Source organism: Alosa pseudoharengus, unplaced genomic scaffold (assembly GCF_046254945.1).
Source record: "Alosa pseudoharengus isolate Yale_2024_CS ecotype anadromous, Long Island Sound unplaced genomic scaffold, YU_APseudo_1.1 YU_APseudo_1.1_scf_11, whole genome shotgun sequence".
NCBI classification, from domain to species: Eukaryota; Metazoa; Chordata; class Actinopteri; order Clupeiformes; family Clupeidae; genus Alosa; species Alosa pseudoharengus.
The window spans coordinates 4,721,643-4,738,983 of NW_027468576.1; the positions used below are offsets into that span (position 1 = coordinate 4,721,643).

General features: G+C 39.4%; 1 protein-coding gene across 1 annotated transcript in view; it reads right to left on the reverse strand.

Moving 5' to 3' along the window:
- ubxn6 (UBX domain protein 6) overlaps nt 1-17,341 on the reverse strand; it is a 39,623-nt gene that overhangs the window by 6,129 nt on the left and 16,153 nt on the right. The window contains exons 6-10 of the mRNA XM_076277787.1: nt 13,361-13,436; nt 13,140-13,224; nt 9,447-9,666; nt 9,180-9,310; nt 4,213-4,361 (exon numbers count right to left, since the gene is read on the reverse strand). Coding sequence (XP_076133902.1) covers nt 4,213-4,361; nt 9,180-9,310; nt 9,447-9,666; nt 13,140-13,224; nt 13,361-13,436 — 661 coding nt within the window. The remainder of the gene's footprint in view (nt 1-4,212; nt 4,362-9,179; nt 9,311-9,446; nt 9,667-13,139; nt 13,225-13,360; nt 13,437-17,341) is intronic.

The window sequence follows — 17,341 nt, forward strand, 5'->3', positions numbered from 1 at the left end:
GTCACAAGATGATTTTCAGAAATAATATTTAAAAAAAAACTATTAGAAACAGCATATTTTAGCCATAATTGTAACAAAACATAAAAATAGTAGTTAACATTTAATTTAAAAGCCTTTCGATTTTCTTTGCCCCTAGTGACTCCTGATGTGATTACAACAGATTAACGACAGTAGCAACAGCATGAGTTTCATCATGGTTCAGTATGGTTGTTAAATTATAAATAATATGGTTGTTAGGCTGTTATGTTCTTTTGTGGTATTATTCATGTGTTTCGATAGGGCTATTAGTGTGTATACGCTGTTGCACCCAACATTTGTATACTTCTACCACCTCCAGGGATAGTGGGGGTCGCAAGTCACTGGCACCATTATTTTCAGGGTCGCGAGCTGAAATGTTTGTGAACCCTTGATATTGGCAATAGAAACATTATAGGCCACGCCCCAAAAGTGGATTGATACGTAACTTTGAAATGGAGCAATGAATCAAAAGCCTGTTAGGCTTGGCCGGATGGCGATGTGTACCAAATTTCGTAGCAATCGGATTAACAGTCTAGGAGGAGATAAATTAGTTTCACTTTTGAATTTTTTGAAAATGGTGGGGAAGTTTGCCTGATTTTTTTTTTGTGAGATCAGGCACTTATTTGGGACCTATGGTGTCTGTACCTACTCATTTTTGAGTTTGGATAAAATCAATCTTATATCAGGTGTGCGCCTGTTATTTATTCTGCTGCCGTTGGCCGGTTGCTACGTACGCTCATCAATACGTCAATGACACGCCTCTTTATGCAGACAGAACTTGATCCCCATTTCGCGCCCATAGACATGAACTACGACAAACTTTCTTGCTAAGCCTTAACAATCTTTGGAGTAACCTTCTTCTTCAGTGAGTTTTTTTGGCAGTTTGCAAATGGAGTGCATTACCACCATCTGCTGGACTAAAGTGTAATGGCAAGTGTACCCTGTAGCCTCGTTCCGGCCGCCGGGTGAATAAGGCGAATAATCTTCACAGAAACAATAGAGCTTTTGCACCTCCTGTGCTCGGGCCCTAAAAACATCCCCACACTACAACAGCAACTTAGGCTATAGGCCTAATGAGACATAGGGCCCTATCATGACATTCTAAAGTGCATCGTCACTCGTCAAAAGTCTATTCAAATTTAGTAGGATGTCCAGTTCACATTGGGAGGGGTTTCGCTATCAAAAGTGGAGCGCATGGCGTAACAAGGTGTTCCTAGGTCTTTTAATCAGTCATATGGGTGTGTTTGGGGCGTAACATCATTTAAACCAATGAGAATGACATCCGTCATTCCCTTTAACGGTGCAACGCGCGATATGTCAAATAAATGCATCGGTATTTTGGCATTCAAAGGCGCATTTGAAGGAGGCTGCCTGCAAGACCGTATAGAATAGTCATTCTTAAACCATGCTTTACTAAAACCTAGCATAGCCTTCACGCATTTGCACTCGTCTATTTGAACTCATTGGCAAAGTGAAACTAACTTCACCAAGGAGTCAGTCAACGACAAGACAGTTATATGCAGTTCCTTTCACTATTGACTGACAATGGGTTACCACCGAAAACATAGGCTGGAAAAAGGCAACACTTACCCTAATATTGCTCAAATGACTGAATAAAACAACATTTATCCGGCAGAGGAGTTGCTTATATCTCGTGACAGTGCGTCTTCAGCTGTGCTCCATACGTGTCTCTCACCTCTCCTCTAATCACTTTTAACCGTCATTACCAAATGATGGTGAATAACTACTCATTATGAGATGTACAGTATTTCGTAATATCTTTGTTCTAATTATGTTTCCCATTGTAATCGTGCAATTTGTAATGCTTTGCATGGACGTGCGCTGGTGTGCGTTCATGAATGATAGAAGGATGGTGTGTGCACCTGCCAATATGACTGTTGCCTATTCTGCCAGCTTGTGACAATATATCGTCCAAAATGCTTGATTGCATTGCATTCTCCACATTTTTAGCTACATTTTCATGTACCACATCAGCATTTTTGTTCAGTGAATCTTTTGTAAATTGCTTTACAATAGCGTCGGGCCCTTGTCAGCAGCCTTCGGCTTGCCTCTTGCCACTATTCACTCCTTGTCTTCCGATGTCATTTCTGAGTCATCTACAGATGTTTACACACATTCACCTCCCTAAATAGAACCAACTTGACGTTGACTTCAACCTGTGTTATATCCTAGATGAGACTGCCTGGGTTATTTTGTTTCGATATTAGCCTATAGGCCTATATAAAACACATAATTGTAGCCTACCATTCAGGGAATAGGCATTTAAAAGAGAAACAGAGAGTGATATGACTCAGAAATGACATCGGGCGATGGCAGTGCGAGATGTTCAGAACGTAAGAGCTAAAACTTCTACAAACTCAATAACATCCAGCGGAAAAGAAGGTACGAAAAATAGTCGGAAAACTGAGATGTGTAAGGCAAGCAAGCAAGTTTGGCGGTTGTTACTAAAAATGTGAACAACGTTGTGCGGTGGACTTTCAGAATGAATGGAGTTGGAGTTTCTTTAATATCGAGGCGTCATATTTGTCCGATGGCCTGCTATAAAATGCTGTCTGTCTGAAAAAGACGCGCTCGTGCAGTCAAAATGAATGGGAGTCTTCAGAACAGGCTTGTCAGTCACCCTGACATAACAGTGTGTAAAGTAGCCTATAATGTGAATGACTTGTTATTTTATCAAGGATTTCTTTCTTTTTGCAAAAAATAAAGTACAATAGGCATTAATTAGTAGGCCAGGAGCATGTTGAAATTATGTGGCAAATTGCGTTTTTTATTACAATGATAAAATTGTAAAAGGACGTGACCGAAGCTGAGGCAAGCAGGCAATAGGCCTATAGGCCCGACGGTAATTGTAAAGCAATTTACAAAAGATGCTGAACTGAACAAAAATGCTGATGTGGTACATGAAAATGTAGCTAAAAATGTGGAGAATGCAATGCAATCAAGCATTTTGGACGATATATTGTCACAAGTTGGCAGAATAGGCAACAGGCCGATGTGCGTTTTATTTGGAGACTGTTTTGCGAGACAGAGACTGAGTTTGCTGCTGATATTCTGGGGATAGGCTACAACATAGCCAATGTACGACTTTAGCCTTTTAATATATTTGCTGCATTAGATCAGTCTTTCTAGAACAGGCAAGGGCTTTCTAGCCTCACGTCAGCAGCGCTGCATCACCCATATAGCCTACATTAAAACAACCAGCGGATGGTGGGCGGGTGCAGTTTTGAAAATTGGTCAAAAAACTTTGGTGCTGATGGATGATAAGTTTTGCTATGCAGTTATGGTTGAAATAATAGCCCATCAGCGCATCTCTAGTGTGTGTGCCTCTCTCTCGCTCAGAGGGGAGGGAGAGGCTGAGGGTCGATCCAGCATGGATTCTATAAACTCTATGGTGGATAGGATCTACAATTAGGTGTTAACAATACTACTACGCTAGGTCGAAGTACTCCCAAGTGCTATTGCGCCACACATTGTAGTTCTCCGGTTTATTCGCTTGGAAAATCGCCACGTTTCATGTTGCGTGGCCGTAGAATTTCTATCAACTACTAGTGCAACTATATTTAAGTCGGGAAAACGTGGATGTTTCTGACTACTTCTATGCTTAGTTACCGTCAAAGCCCGCTAGCATAGCAACATGCTAACACAGTCCAGCCGCGCACCAGAGCGTTGGAGTGCACGTACCGACACGGGAGAGGTATGACTCAACTCGTGAAAGTTAAGGTAAGAACATATATTACTACTGACATTGGGTGGCGTGTTCCTTTAAAATAGCATATGAACAACTCGCCATTGACTTCTGACCAGGTTTAGGTGGTGTATGATAGCGATTTTTAAACAACGCTCTAGGCCCCTCCCTAGGTTGTTAATTGCCACACCCCTGGGCGCAATGCTTAAAAAATAAACGTGCAAAACACCGAATTCAACTTTGCCTGGGTGAAAAACGAACTTTACGCCATGCGCTGGTGACCCAAAATACAGGCCATAGTGTTACAGTTTAAATAGCTCTTGTCTTTTTTATTTAAAGCAGGACACTTGGCAGATGCTACAAATGTTTATTTTCCTCAGTGAGTGTGGCAACACTGAGGCACATCACAAATTCCCCCTCACTGAATGACTTCTTAGCATGAGCATTGATCAATGTTCCAATGTTGTATGAATGCTTTGTTTTCTTACCAAACTACACTCATTGAGTGCTATGTCCTCATCTTCATTAAGTTTCCGTCCTCCTGGAGCCATCAGCTCAAATGGCTGCCAGTCATCAACCAACGACTCCCGCACAAACTGGTAAAGTGCAGAAACCCTTTCTCGGGCCAAGAAAGTACCTAAAAATATAATAGAAATGTTACCAAAATGTCTTGTATATATTCACAACACCATTTCTACACTTTTTCCAAAATGATGATCATTTTCTCTGCACTTTCATCAATGCTTAATCCTAATAGTAGGAACATGTGTTTAAATAAAATCCTGGGACTGTCCATTGTATAGCTTTGATAGGAAGATGAGATGCTAGTTTAGTTGATTATGTTTGTTTGAAAGAGGACATGGACAAGGGAAGAGCTACTTTATTTATGAAAAGTATTTGAAAAAGACTGTCAAGAATAAGCCCTGGTTACTGTAAACATAACATTAGGTCTCTTTGTCTCTCTCCCTGTTTGTGTCAAACACACACACCAACACAAAAATGCCATCAGATGATGGATCTAATGATTATTAATTGCCAAGTATAAGTTGAATTGAAACTAAACTAGACCTTGGCATTGAAACAATAGCGATATGTACCACGAAACAATTCATCAATAGCAATAAGAATTTGAACAATAAAATATTTGATAGTTAACATATGAAAGTTTAGTTTGATATTTTCTAGCCTTCAAACTAGATCCAATCATAAAAGCCTATCCGGTATGGGGCGGGATTCATACGATGAGAATCAATCAATCAATCCATCAAAAATTGATCAATCAATCAAGAATCAATTAAGTCCATCCACATTTTCATATTACGGAGCCCGGGAGGTGACATAAAAAAAAAATGAAGGTAAAAAAAAAAAAAAAAAAAAAAACTGAGAAAAGGTATGTACTGGGGACAAACACTGACTAGGTTTGCGAGATCTTCAGTTTGTTTTTGCGAGATCTTGTTTAGCTGGATTCTCCAGTGCAGTGAACAAGCTGCTGCATTCTGCAGTGAGTCAAGACCAGAAGTTAACGTTACTACACACGCACAGTGATATAGTCTTTTGATTTTAGACAGAGCCGGTCCTATGTTATTCTGTGCCGGGGAGCAACATGCACGCGCGCCCACGACCGCGACAGCCATATCGCCTAGGTATATGCACGCAGCACAGGTGAGCACAGGTTCACCTGTGAGTAGGTTGAAACATCAACCAATTCAGATCAATTAGTTAAAATAAGATAGATCAACCATACAATTGCAAGAGGCCATGCCACAGCGGGCTACTGTATTAATGTCCTCATTGTCCTACCGTATCCTCGAACTCGTCTGCTGCCCGAACGTCAAGCCAAGAACCATAGGCCTACCTTCTTTGCGTTCTCTCCCTCCTTTTTTGTATTTTCTCCTCTCCTCTGTTCATGTTCTTTTTTTCTGGCTACCAAATTTGTTTAGACATTTTTCCACTAGTTTAGCCTACCAAGCATACGCGTAGCCACGGCCGGGCCTAGACGGGCCTAGGCCCGACTACTTGTCAGTTTTGCCCGTCCAATTAGAGGGCTTTCCTTCTTTTACATTCACCATCTAAAAAAAAGTCAACACTGCGCTGAGAGCTCAAAAATCAGTCAAATTGCGAACAGCCGGCAGCTCCGTAATTGTCAGGTGTGACTAAATGCGTTCGTATTCCACTTTTTATGTCATAAACGTTGCATGCTTATGGAAAGGCTTTCCAGTAGGATTGTCCGATGGTCAAGCTGTTGCTTCAATTTGTGTTTTAATTTATGCGACGCACCGATGCTGGGTTCATGCAGTTTTGCGCAAGTTTAAAATGTTTGTTCAATAAGTTCCACTTTTCATGTCATGAATGTAACATGCCTAGGATAAGCTTGTGAAAAACATTATCTGCTCATCCCTCCCTGCCTCCTTCGACCCCCTCCAATTTGCTTACAGAGCCAACAGGTCTACAGAGGATGCCATCTCAAACCTCATGCACACCACCTTAACATAACTGGGAATTATGTGAGGATGCTGTTCATTGACTTTAGTTCAGCATTCAACACGATAGTACCTCTCACCTTGGTCACAAAGATGAAGGCCTTAGGACTGAACACCACCCTGTGTCACTGGATATTTGACTTTCTCACCAACTGTTCACAAGTGGTTAGAGTGGGGGGTCTGACATCTGACACATTAACCATCAGCACTGGTGCTCCCCAAGGCTGTGTTTTGAGTCCACTGCTGTACAACATCTACACACATGACTGCAAAGCCAACAGTAGTCATACCTCCATCAAGTTTGCAGATGAGTATAAGAACTCAACTCCCTGCTCTACAAGATATCTATTTTTCAGAAGAGTACCCCTAAGAGCCCAAAAGATTCTGAAGGACTCTTCTCATCCTAACAATGGATTATTCCTACCGCTGAAATCAAGAAGACGCCTACAGTATGTAGTCACAAAGCCAGAACTGAGAGACTCAGGAGAAGTTTTTATCCCCAGGCCATCCGAACTCTGAACTCACACTATACTGACTTTGCACACATTCACTACTCAGCACTCTCAAAAATTTCCCAACCCTGAACTCACACTATACTGACTTTGCACTCATTCACTCCTCAGCACTCATGACCCCCCACATACACACACACACACCTACATGACTTTTACATCCCTCTCCCTATGCTGACTTTCTCCAACTTTTGCACATCTCCATATAACTTTTTATTTATTATTTTTGATTTCTCCTCCATCTATCTACCCATGTCCTTGATTGCCTAGCCTTTCTGCCCCCCCCCAGCCCCATCCCCAACACACACACAAAAAACACACACACTTACATCATCACTGTCATCACCTCACATACATACAGCACACTGCTTGCTACAGTAAGCCTCCTCTACATACTTGCTGCACACTGCCCCCCCCCCCCCCACACACACACACATACACAGCACATTGTCTTCAGGATCTTCTCCAACACACATCCTCTACATACTTACAGCACACTGCCCCCACCTACCCACACACACACACAGTCACTGCTCCACTCCCCTCCCACCCACACACACATCTTCACTGTCATCACTCACATACATCATACATACAGTACTCTGCTTGCAATAGTAAGTCCCTTCACCATACTTGCAGTACACTGCCCCCCCCCCCCTCTCCCCTACATACACAGCACATTATTTCATCAGAAAGCTTCTCCAACATACATCCCCAACATACTTACAGCACACTGCCCCACCCCCCCAACACACAGCACTTTGTCTCATGACATATTGCACACTGCCCTCTCCCCACATATCCCATCTCCCTTGTCATCCCCCCAACACACACACCAAGACCCCTGGCAGTTGGGTTAGTCCCTTGAGCCGTGGATCTGCCCAAGGTTTCTTCCTTAGTAAGGGAGTTTTTCCTTGCCCCTGTTGCTCTTGGGTGCTCCTTGTTGGTGCCCCCCCCCCCCCCCCCCCCAATCCCAATCCTCCCCCACCTTTCTTATGCAGCCCTTGCCACTTAATCTACTAAACCACTCTTCTACTGCACTTTTTACCCCCCCCATAAATGCACAAATAGGCTGACACCAGACATAATTTCACTGCATTTCTTACATCCAGTAACTATATGCATGTGACAATAAACTTCCTTGTATCCTTGTATAAGGCTTTGAAGTTGTCTAATATGGTCAATCTATTGTCTCAATTGTGTTTCATGTGACCTGCCAAAGCTACATTCATGCATTGTTTTGCTCCAGTTGAAAATGTTTCTGCGTAATTTGTCAGCTGTGATCAAATGCGTTCAATAAATTCAACTTTTATGTCATAAATATAACATGCCTATGATTAATGCTTGTATGGCCACCCATTTGAACATTTCTGGCTACACTACTGCTACCAAAGAAAATATCCTAGGCCTACTCTTAACTTTAATCTTTGATTTAACATAATGTAGCTTAACAACTCAATGTACATGTAGCCTAATGTAGGCTGTATTTAAGCCCCATCTCAAAATAAGTTGCTATTTGTCGATCCATCACTAACAAACGTAACGAAAGCGGTATCAATTCTGAGATCTCTTTCAGTGATTTCACCGAAATGGACATCGCAGCCTGGCCTGCATTTATGCGTGCAGCCCGTTATTTTTGCTCTTGTTCGCCTCATGCTGGCAAAATAAGGAACTGCAACCTAATTTCAGTGGCTAAAGCTCTACGGAACGTTTCTAGTGGTTCTCAAATGCATTGATGGATTTGCGAGATCTCACAAAACAAACTCAAGATCTCGCAAAAGAAACTCGAGATCTCGCAAAAGAAAGTCAATATCTCGCAAAAGAAACTCGAGATCTCGCAAAACAAACTCAATATCTCGCAAAAGAAAGTCAAGATCTCGCAAAAACAAACTCAAGATCTCGCAAACCTAGTCAGTGCTTGTCCCCAGTACATACCTTTTTTTAACCTTCGTTTTTTTTTTTTCATGTCACCTCCAGGGCTCAGTATCATATCTTAAGCATTTGAACTTTTCCAGCTATTCTGGCTATTTCATTTCTTCCTAGAGCTTGACAATTTTCTGTAGTCTTGCTGGTCTTGGCTACAGTATTTGCCCCATCACTTTTTAAAGCAATAACCCTAATCTGCATTAGATACCTTTAAAGTAAGGTGGTTATATTCTAAATAAAATGGGTAAATTCAACCTTTTAACCATTAAATTATCAATCAGTATCAATATAATATGAAATTAAACATTTTATTGTGATAATTGTAAGTTTTGTTACTGCTTGTCCTCCTGTGTTCTAACTTGAACAGGGCAGTCTCACATTTGTGTGGTGAACTCATCTGTGAAAATGTCTGAAATATTTAAAGGTAATCAAGAAATACCAGAAATTACTAGATAAGCCAATTAACAGTTCACATTTGGTGTGTGACATACAGCGTAGTGCGTCAATAGACCACTGCCTCTGAGTTGGAATTGTTACCTTGTAGGAGAATTCCATCTGGCAGCCTCACTCTCAACAGAGCATAGTTGTATTTCCTTCTTTCTCTCTGTTCCTCCTTTTCACGCATCGCTTTTGTTCTCAACATTGCATTCCTTTCCACAATTTCGCTCCTAAACACAAACATTTACAACCATACATAATCAAGATCAAGATCTCATATTTGTGCATTTATCATTTTAAATGAAGAAATGAGTGGTCATGCCATTCAGAAAGGAACTATCCATCCAGCTACAGACTAAGGCTTACTTAAGATGTTGCTCCCTTTTAAGCTCCTCTGCTGTTAGATTATAAAAATCCGAAGGGAGATCAAAGTGTGTTGCATTAGGAGATGGTCTGAAAGCTTGTGTCTGACGATCTAGACGTGCCCTGACTGGCTCTGCTTTCTTTAGCTGGTCCCTCCTCTTCTTAATCTGCTCCAGGGAGCCGTCATCCTGCTCTGCCAGCAACCAGAACTCCTCACTCGTGTCTGTTGAGGCAGGACATTTTATTACTAAATCATAATGCCGCAATAACTTAACGGTACGTAGTAAACACTTAGCGGACAGACGTGAACAAATTCATTGGTACCCTTCCACAAAAAAGGAATCTACATTTTCTGAACTATTTTGCCAATACACAGATGTAAAAAAATGCAGAGACGTACAAAATATAACCGCCGCCCAGCCGCACATTCTCTCCACAAAAATAAAATCACTCTTGTCAATTTCTCTCCATCTCCTACTCCATCCTCTACTTTTGTGTATGTAAATGAGTGTGTGCATAGTGTGTGTTTGTTTTTGTGTATATGTGTGCTTCTGTGTGTGTGTATGTGTGTGTGCGTGCGTGCGCCTGCTTGCCTGCATGCGTGTGTGTTTTTATGCGTGCGTGCATGTAGGCGTGTTTATGTGTGTGTGTGTCAGGCTTGTGCACAATTCAGAATTGAATTGAGAATGACTCCTAAATTCCAATTCAATTCTTGAATTTGAATTGAATTTGAATTAAGGTCAAAAACAGGATGTAGAATTACAATTCGAATTTGAATTAAAGGAAGTAGAATTGAAATTCAATGAAATTCGAAGAAATTTATATACACAATTTAAGGGTAGTGTTTAACAATGAATTTCACAGTATATGTCAGATATGATTGCATTAAAACACACAACTTGTAACTTAAAATAGTAACAAATTACATGTCCACACTGTAAAACAATATTTTTACTTACTTAAAATGTTCTAGTAAGTAGAATTCAGGTTTTGTCTTTTGTTGAGATTACTTGCGTAAAATGAGTGTTACTTCATTTTGAGGTAGAAAAGTACACAAACAAGTAAACTATACTTGAATTGCTAAAGTTTGTGCTACACTGTAAAATTAGTTTATAACCTAACCTGTTAGTTTTTAAAAGCATGCAAACTGATTGTCCTTGCAATTCCCATTCCAGATTTGTCTATAATGTCAAGTTGTGCAAACAAACGCTCACTTAGTGTAGTGCACTTACAGTATACAGAATTGCTATTTCAACTAACTTGGTCATTGCAATTACAAGTAAAGTATACTGTATGTTTATTAAACAGGTGTATTAAAGTTGTGCTAACTAATGTCACAATTCAGCTAACTGATATGACAAAAATGCTTTTCCAGAATGCCACAGACCTGGCCTACATATTGTTAAAGGGATCACATATTAATCTTTACTGAAATTCAATCTTAAGTTACAATAACAAAGTGACAGTGACACTAAAGGCTATATATATACTGTTGTTGTGTAATTTATATGTGATTTATATTGATACATCACCCCATCAATGACTATCCAAAACAGACTAATCCTGTGCGTAGAACTAGTGCTGACAGACACTGATCTGTAGCTATAAACCGGTATTCTGTCTCTGCTAAGTTACTGAGGCTAAATGTGAGCTTGATTAGGATTTTTATGGGTGATCTCCTTGCAAACTTAATTGCTGCTAGAAATGGTGGTGTTAGTGGCTGTCCATTAAATGGCACTCTCCTCTCTGGTCAGGATATTAATATCAACCCCAATGCCTTCACAACATCATGGATGCACTGAACTGCAGAAATCAGGCCTTTGAATGCAGTGGTAAAACAAAGTCCTGAGTCACTGTGAAAAGATGAGGGGGTTCCCTGTACCGCTGGACAAACCCAGGTGTGTGCCACATATTGGTGGTACATAGTGAAGTCTCCCCTTCATTGTGCAGTGCTTTCAGAGTGTAGTAAAACAATATACAAATGTAACATGTTGCTGATGGTCTACCCACAGCATTAGAGTGTTTTGGATAGTCATCTACTTGATGGTGCGATGCAGCCACATAAATTACACACCAACAGTAAATACAACCGTTAGTGTAACTGTCACTTTATTGTAATTTAAGATTGAATTTCAGTAAGGATTAATATGTGATATCTTTACAAATATGTGGGCCAGGGCAGTGGCATTCTGGAAATGCATTGTGGGAAATGTAACATCAGTTAGCACACCTTGTGTTTAATAAACACACAATATACTTTACTTGTAATGACCAAGTTAGGTTCAATAGGAATTCTCATTAGTGTAAGTGTACTACACAAAGTAAGCATTTGTTTGCACAACTTGGAATTCCTTTTCCAGATTAGTCTGTAATTTCAAGGCAATCGGTTTGCATGTTTTTTTAAACTAAGATTAACTAACAGGTTAAGTAAGGTTAACTAACTAACTAACTTCACAGTGTAGCAAAACTTAAGCAATTCAAGTATAGTTTACTTGATTTAAATGATCATGTTCACTTTTCCACCTCAACATTAAATTACTCATTTTAGCCAAGTAATCTCAAAAAGCAAAATCAACATAATCAACAAAAGACAAAAACTGTGTTATACTAACTAAACATTTTAAGTAAGAATAGCTATTCGATTTTACAGTGCAAAGTAACTTTCCCAAAACAATGCATGTGACACATTCTTCCTGTTGTGTGACTGTGGAATTGCTTTGAATTGCCATGAATTTAATTCCACTTCCTGTCATTCCAATTCCAATTCAAATTCAACTTCCTGTGGGGTGGAGCCAATTCAATTCAAATTCCAATTTGTGAATTGAATTGAGATCCATTCTAAAATTCGGAATTTTGCGCAAGCCTGGTGTGTGTGCATGCATGTGTGTGTGTGTGTGTGTGTGTGTGTGTGTGTGTGTAGCTGATACGGCTCCCCCATGAACGGAATTCCACGAAACTTGGCATGCATTCAGATGGTGTCATAATGATCCTATCCTTCAAATTTCGTGCAGTTTTGAACTGGTCAGCCAAAAAAAGCTGTGATTACAATGCTTTGTTTTTGCCTTTTCATTTTTAACTAGGTGGTGCTATACCTAAAATGAGTGGTAATGGGATGTGTTGACATGGCCTCTGTAGACCAACATACCAAAATAATTTGGTCATCCTAGGCCCTACAGTTCTTGAGATATTCACAGAAAACTGTGTACGGCCATCTACAAGCCGATTCGGCACCATGAACAGAATTCCACGAAACTTGATGATCCTACTCAACAAATTTCATGCAGACTGTATGGATGAGTGGATATGAGATAGGTTGACATGGCCCCTTAAGACCAACGTACAAATTTTGCCCATCCTAGGCCCTATGGTTAAAAAAAACATGACGAGAAAAAAAAAAAACAAATCCTGAAAAAAATGGGTTATTTAAAATCATTAAAAAAAATCATCCTAAAAAAATGGGTTATCGTATCGTTTTTAAAGGTCAGGTTTTGTGATACTTTTCTCGTATCGGTACATGGTGCATTAATAACGGGTACCAACACATTTGTACACATCTACAAAACATACAGCTTTAACTACCAACAATTATGCATACATTACCATTATGATCTCTATATCCTAATGTATACTGTTGTTTATTCTACTCACTTGTATGTTTTCCTGTATTCCTAAATTTAATACATAATACAGGCTCACCTTGTCCATCTATTGGTAGCATGGTTTTCTCAAAGCCCAAAGCCTGGAGGTACTCTGGACAACCTTCCACACAGCTCACTCTCTCCTACATTAATTATGGTATGAATTATGCATTATGAAGTGAACAAAATAAAGTAATATCCATATTAAATAATGTCCATATTGAACAATTCTTTGGATAACTCCCAATGAGCATAACCCTTTGCCTTCACTAAACCTACCTGAAAGATCTTGTTGCTGACTTTGATCTTCCTGTATTTCTCCTCTGTAGGATTTGCACAGATGTTGTCAATGTACCTGGCCACAAAAAATAAATAAATATATATATATATATATATATATATATATTTTGAAATGTTAAAGTTGGTATTTTTAGGCGTTTTTAGTATAAAATACCCATCCAATGACCTAGACATAGCAACAGAATATGAAAAACAACCATTTTGACGCCATGTCAAAAGCTGTGTTTGTCCAGATATCCACTGGTTAGCATGCAAACTAGTGTCGTCCCTGCTCTCTTGTGATGCCGCATTGAACCATGTGTGGCGCTGTGTTAAATACAATGCATGTCAATGGACAACTCAAATCCTACAGAACTCCACATAGCTAGCAGCTTTACATTTACATCAGTTGGGTAGACCCCCGCATATTAATAAATGCTACTTCCTATAAGTGCTGCAATATGAGAACAGTATAGTGCAATAATCTGACATCAAAAACAGACCATCACTGTGAGTGCTACTCGCACTGCTGACACAGTGGCTGCGTGATGACTGGTTCTGTTGGCCTTGATCTTGCACAGAATTTCAGAATGCAGACTGTGTAACCAAGCACAAATGACAAATGACAAAATAATAATACAAAAAAAGGAAAATATCCGAGAAGTGTGCAGACTGGGATGTGCACAGTGACCTCCCTAAACTTTCCCAACATCTGTGGGTCTAGGGTAGCCTGGAAAATCCAAGCTCTTTCACAAAGTGAATCGAGTCTGGTGACTTACGATTGGGATTCCTTTCAGACACTTGCATCGCAACGGGCGCTAACTTTGAAAAGCTGTCGCTAGGATATTGGTAGGGTACTTGAAGTGGTTTCTAGGGTAAACATGGTTACTAAGCTCTATAAAGAGGTTGCTATGCTGGTTGCTAGGGCAATCATGTTGGTTGCTTAAGTGGTTGCTAGGTTGACATTATGGCAGTGGTTGCTATATTGTTGCTAGCTACGCTAGTGGTGGTCATCAGGGCATTAGTGGAGGCTAAACACACGTAAACGCTGGTTACGCATCTCCTGTATTTCGGTAATTAAGTCCAATTAAGTCATAGGTCGAATAGCTTTTTCATCTAAAAACATTTACCAGCGCAGCCAGCCAGTTTTCACAACTTGTAAACTTTGTCACAATCACCTCCATTTATTGAGAGTAAAACAAAATCACTTAACTTTAACAGAGTAATTACTGTAGCTGTGCAGCCAGATGATACAATCAAGGGGTAACGCCCAGTCTTCCACGAAAAATAGGATGTTAGTAGATTGAGGCAACAAGTGAATTGTAGGATGACAATTTTATTAAAGGTAAAAAAATGTTTATTTTCACGGTCTATGGAGAAAAATGAGCGGCTTTGAAAGCCGTTAGACCTGGAAAGCGATTTATTATCATCATCACTTAACAACCGAATAGAGTTTTACGCTAGGGCTGTGTATTGGCATGAATTTGCCGATATGATACATACAGTATAAATATGTTGCAATATATATTTATATATTGCAATATATTTCAATGTGCGGAACGGTGATATATTGCAAGTCGAATTTTAGAAAAACTCATATTATAAAGAAGACACCTTCATACTTATAAAATGTAAGTAAAAAGTTTGCTTTAGACCAGGGGTGTCAAACGTACGGCCCGCGGGCCATGTACAATGCACAATGATTTTAAATGGCCCGCACATCAGTCCCTGTTTTTTTGTGTGTTAACCTGTCTAGGGCATATCCCGTAGCATATTGTTCAAACAGGCGTGCCTGCATAGCCATCAGGCTATTTACAATTTTCTATCACGTAATCAACGTAATTTCAAATGTAATTTCTATCACATTATCAAAATTAACGCACGCACATTTTGTTTGAGCAGGAGACAGAATACGCAATAGGCTAGCCTACTTGTTGTTTTCTTTTACTCGGCTATATGGTTTTCAGCACACAATATTGAGCTAATTCACGAACTCAATAGGCTACTCATCATGGATATCACAAGTTTAAACAACGAAAACAGAAAGGATGGAGGCAGCAAAGCTAGAGGAGTTATTCCAGATGGGCAATAACAAGGTAGTAGAGCCCGACCGATAAAGGATTTTGAAGGCCGATACGATACAAATATTTGTTGATTTAAAAATCCGATATTCCGATATATCGGCCGATATATTTTTTTTTTCAGATACGCGCAACAAAACATTAACAGATTTCCCTAACATTAGTTATTTGTAGTTATTTATGAGTATTGACAAAATAATATGATAATGCATTTTAAAAACAAACTTGTTTATTTTTAAATAATATTGTCACAGTGGAACAGAGGAACATCGAAATATATTAAAGTTCTGATAAATAAAATGTATAAAAATAGATATGAAACTTAGATTTGAAACTTAGATATGAAACTTAAACTAAGATATGAAACTTAGTCTTTTGAACAAAAACACAATAACAACAACCAAATCAAAGTTACCAGTATTAAAAGACTTGGTAAGCTTCATAAATATAACTTTGAACTAAGACTTAATAATTACAAAAAATAATGATGACATTATTACTATCATCACCATTTGTATTATCATTAAACAAGATAAAGGTCACTCCTAAATGTTTGAGTGTGCGTGTGTAATAATTAGTCCCTATTGCCTTATAAGCTACCTTATAATTACAATGTCAGTTTGCTTATCCCTTTACCTGCACTTTTAAAATTATTTCCATCAAGCTACATCAAACCATTTTCAATCATCAGTTGCTGCCTGCCTTCTAAAACCTACTATTTAGTGATCTAAATCCATTATGTAACTTGTTAATGCTGCGGCTGAACGACAGTCTGAAACGCACACTTGGCGTCATTGGATTTCACACACGTGTAAAAGAAAAGCTAACTTTTATGCACAAGCTACGTCTTGCACAAGCTACGTTTGATACTTTTTCTCTATGTCTAAATGTTCCCTCCTCGCACGTCTAACTTACATTTTACAATGCAGGGACTGTAACTACAGATATACTAGTTATAAATACAGTAATCATTACTTTATTTAGGCAGAATAAGTTCGTTGTGGTTTCCAAGCTCATGTTAACGTTAGCGGTCTTCCACCGATATTCATGGCATTAGCTAGCTTTTTGGTTAGCTAGCAATGGATAACGTCAATTGTAAAACATGCGCCTTCAAAATAACAGGCCGGGGAGAAATGATACGTCTCACTGCTATAACTGTCACGCTATTAAAGAAATACATCTTCAGTCACATTGTCAAAAGTTAAAAGGACAGACAGTCAACTACACTGTAACAACGTAACGTAATTACTAGCTAATTCCGCTTCACTCTCGACTTATTTAACAGCAGCAAAACTGGACATTGTTTTCACGAATTTTGTCATGCTTATTTGAGTTAATAGAACTGATGGGGATGTTGTTTTAATTGTTATTCAAGCAATGTATGTCTCGTGACCAAATCACCATGAACACACTTCACTGATGATCTCACTCGCGGATATCTGGTTCTCTCTGCCCGACTCGGCTGTATTTCTTTTACTGTCTATGGTATTAGCAGGTTGCAGGATGTGTGGCACGTTATACACGAGTGTTGCCAGCAGGGACAGTGTAGAATGCCCTCTGGTGGACAAACTATACAACGCAGACACTCATGACATGGTTGAAGGGTGTTTAGTCCGTTTTTATTTTATTTTTAAAATATGAATTTATCGGCCATTATAAATGCCGATACCGATAGTTTGGAAAATGCCTAATATCGGCCCGCCGATAAATCGGTCGGGCTCTACAAGGTAGCCTAGGCAATTGGTGTGCTTGTCAGAACGTTACACTGCATTACAGCTGTTTAAAGCCAGACGTCACGGTATGCTAGAACAAAACTAAAGGTAACTTTAGTTATAGGGCTGTATAAATTGTCCAAATGAATAGGACATCGTAGACGTTGTTGTTGTATTATTGCATGTGG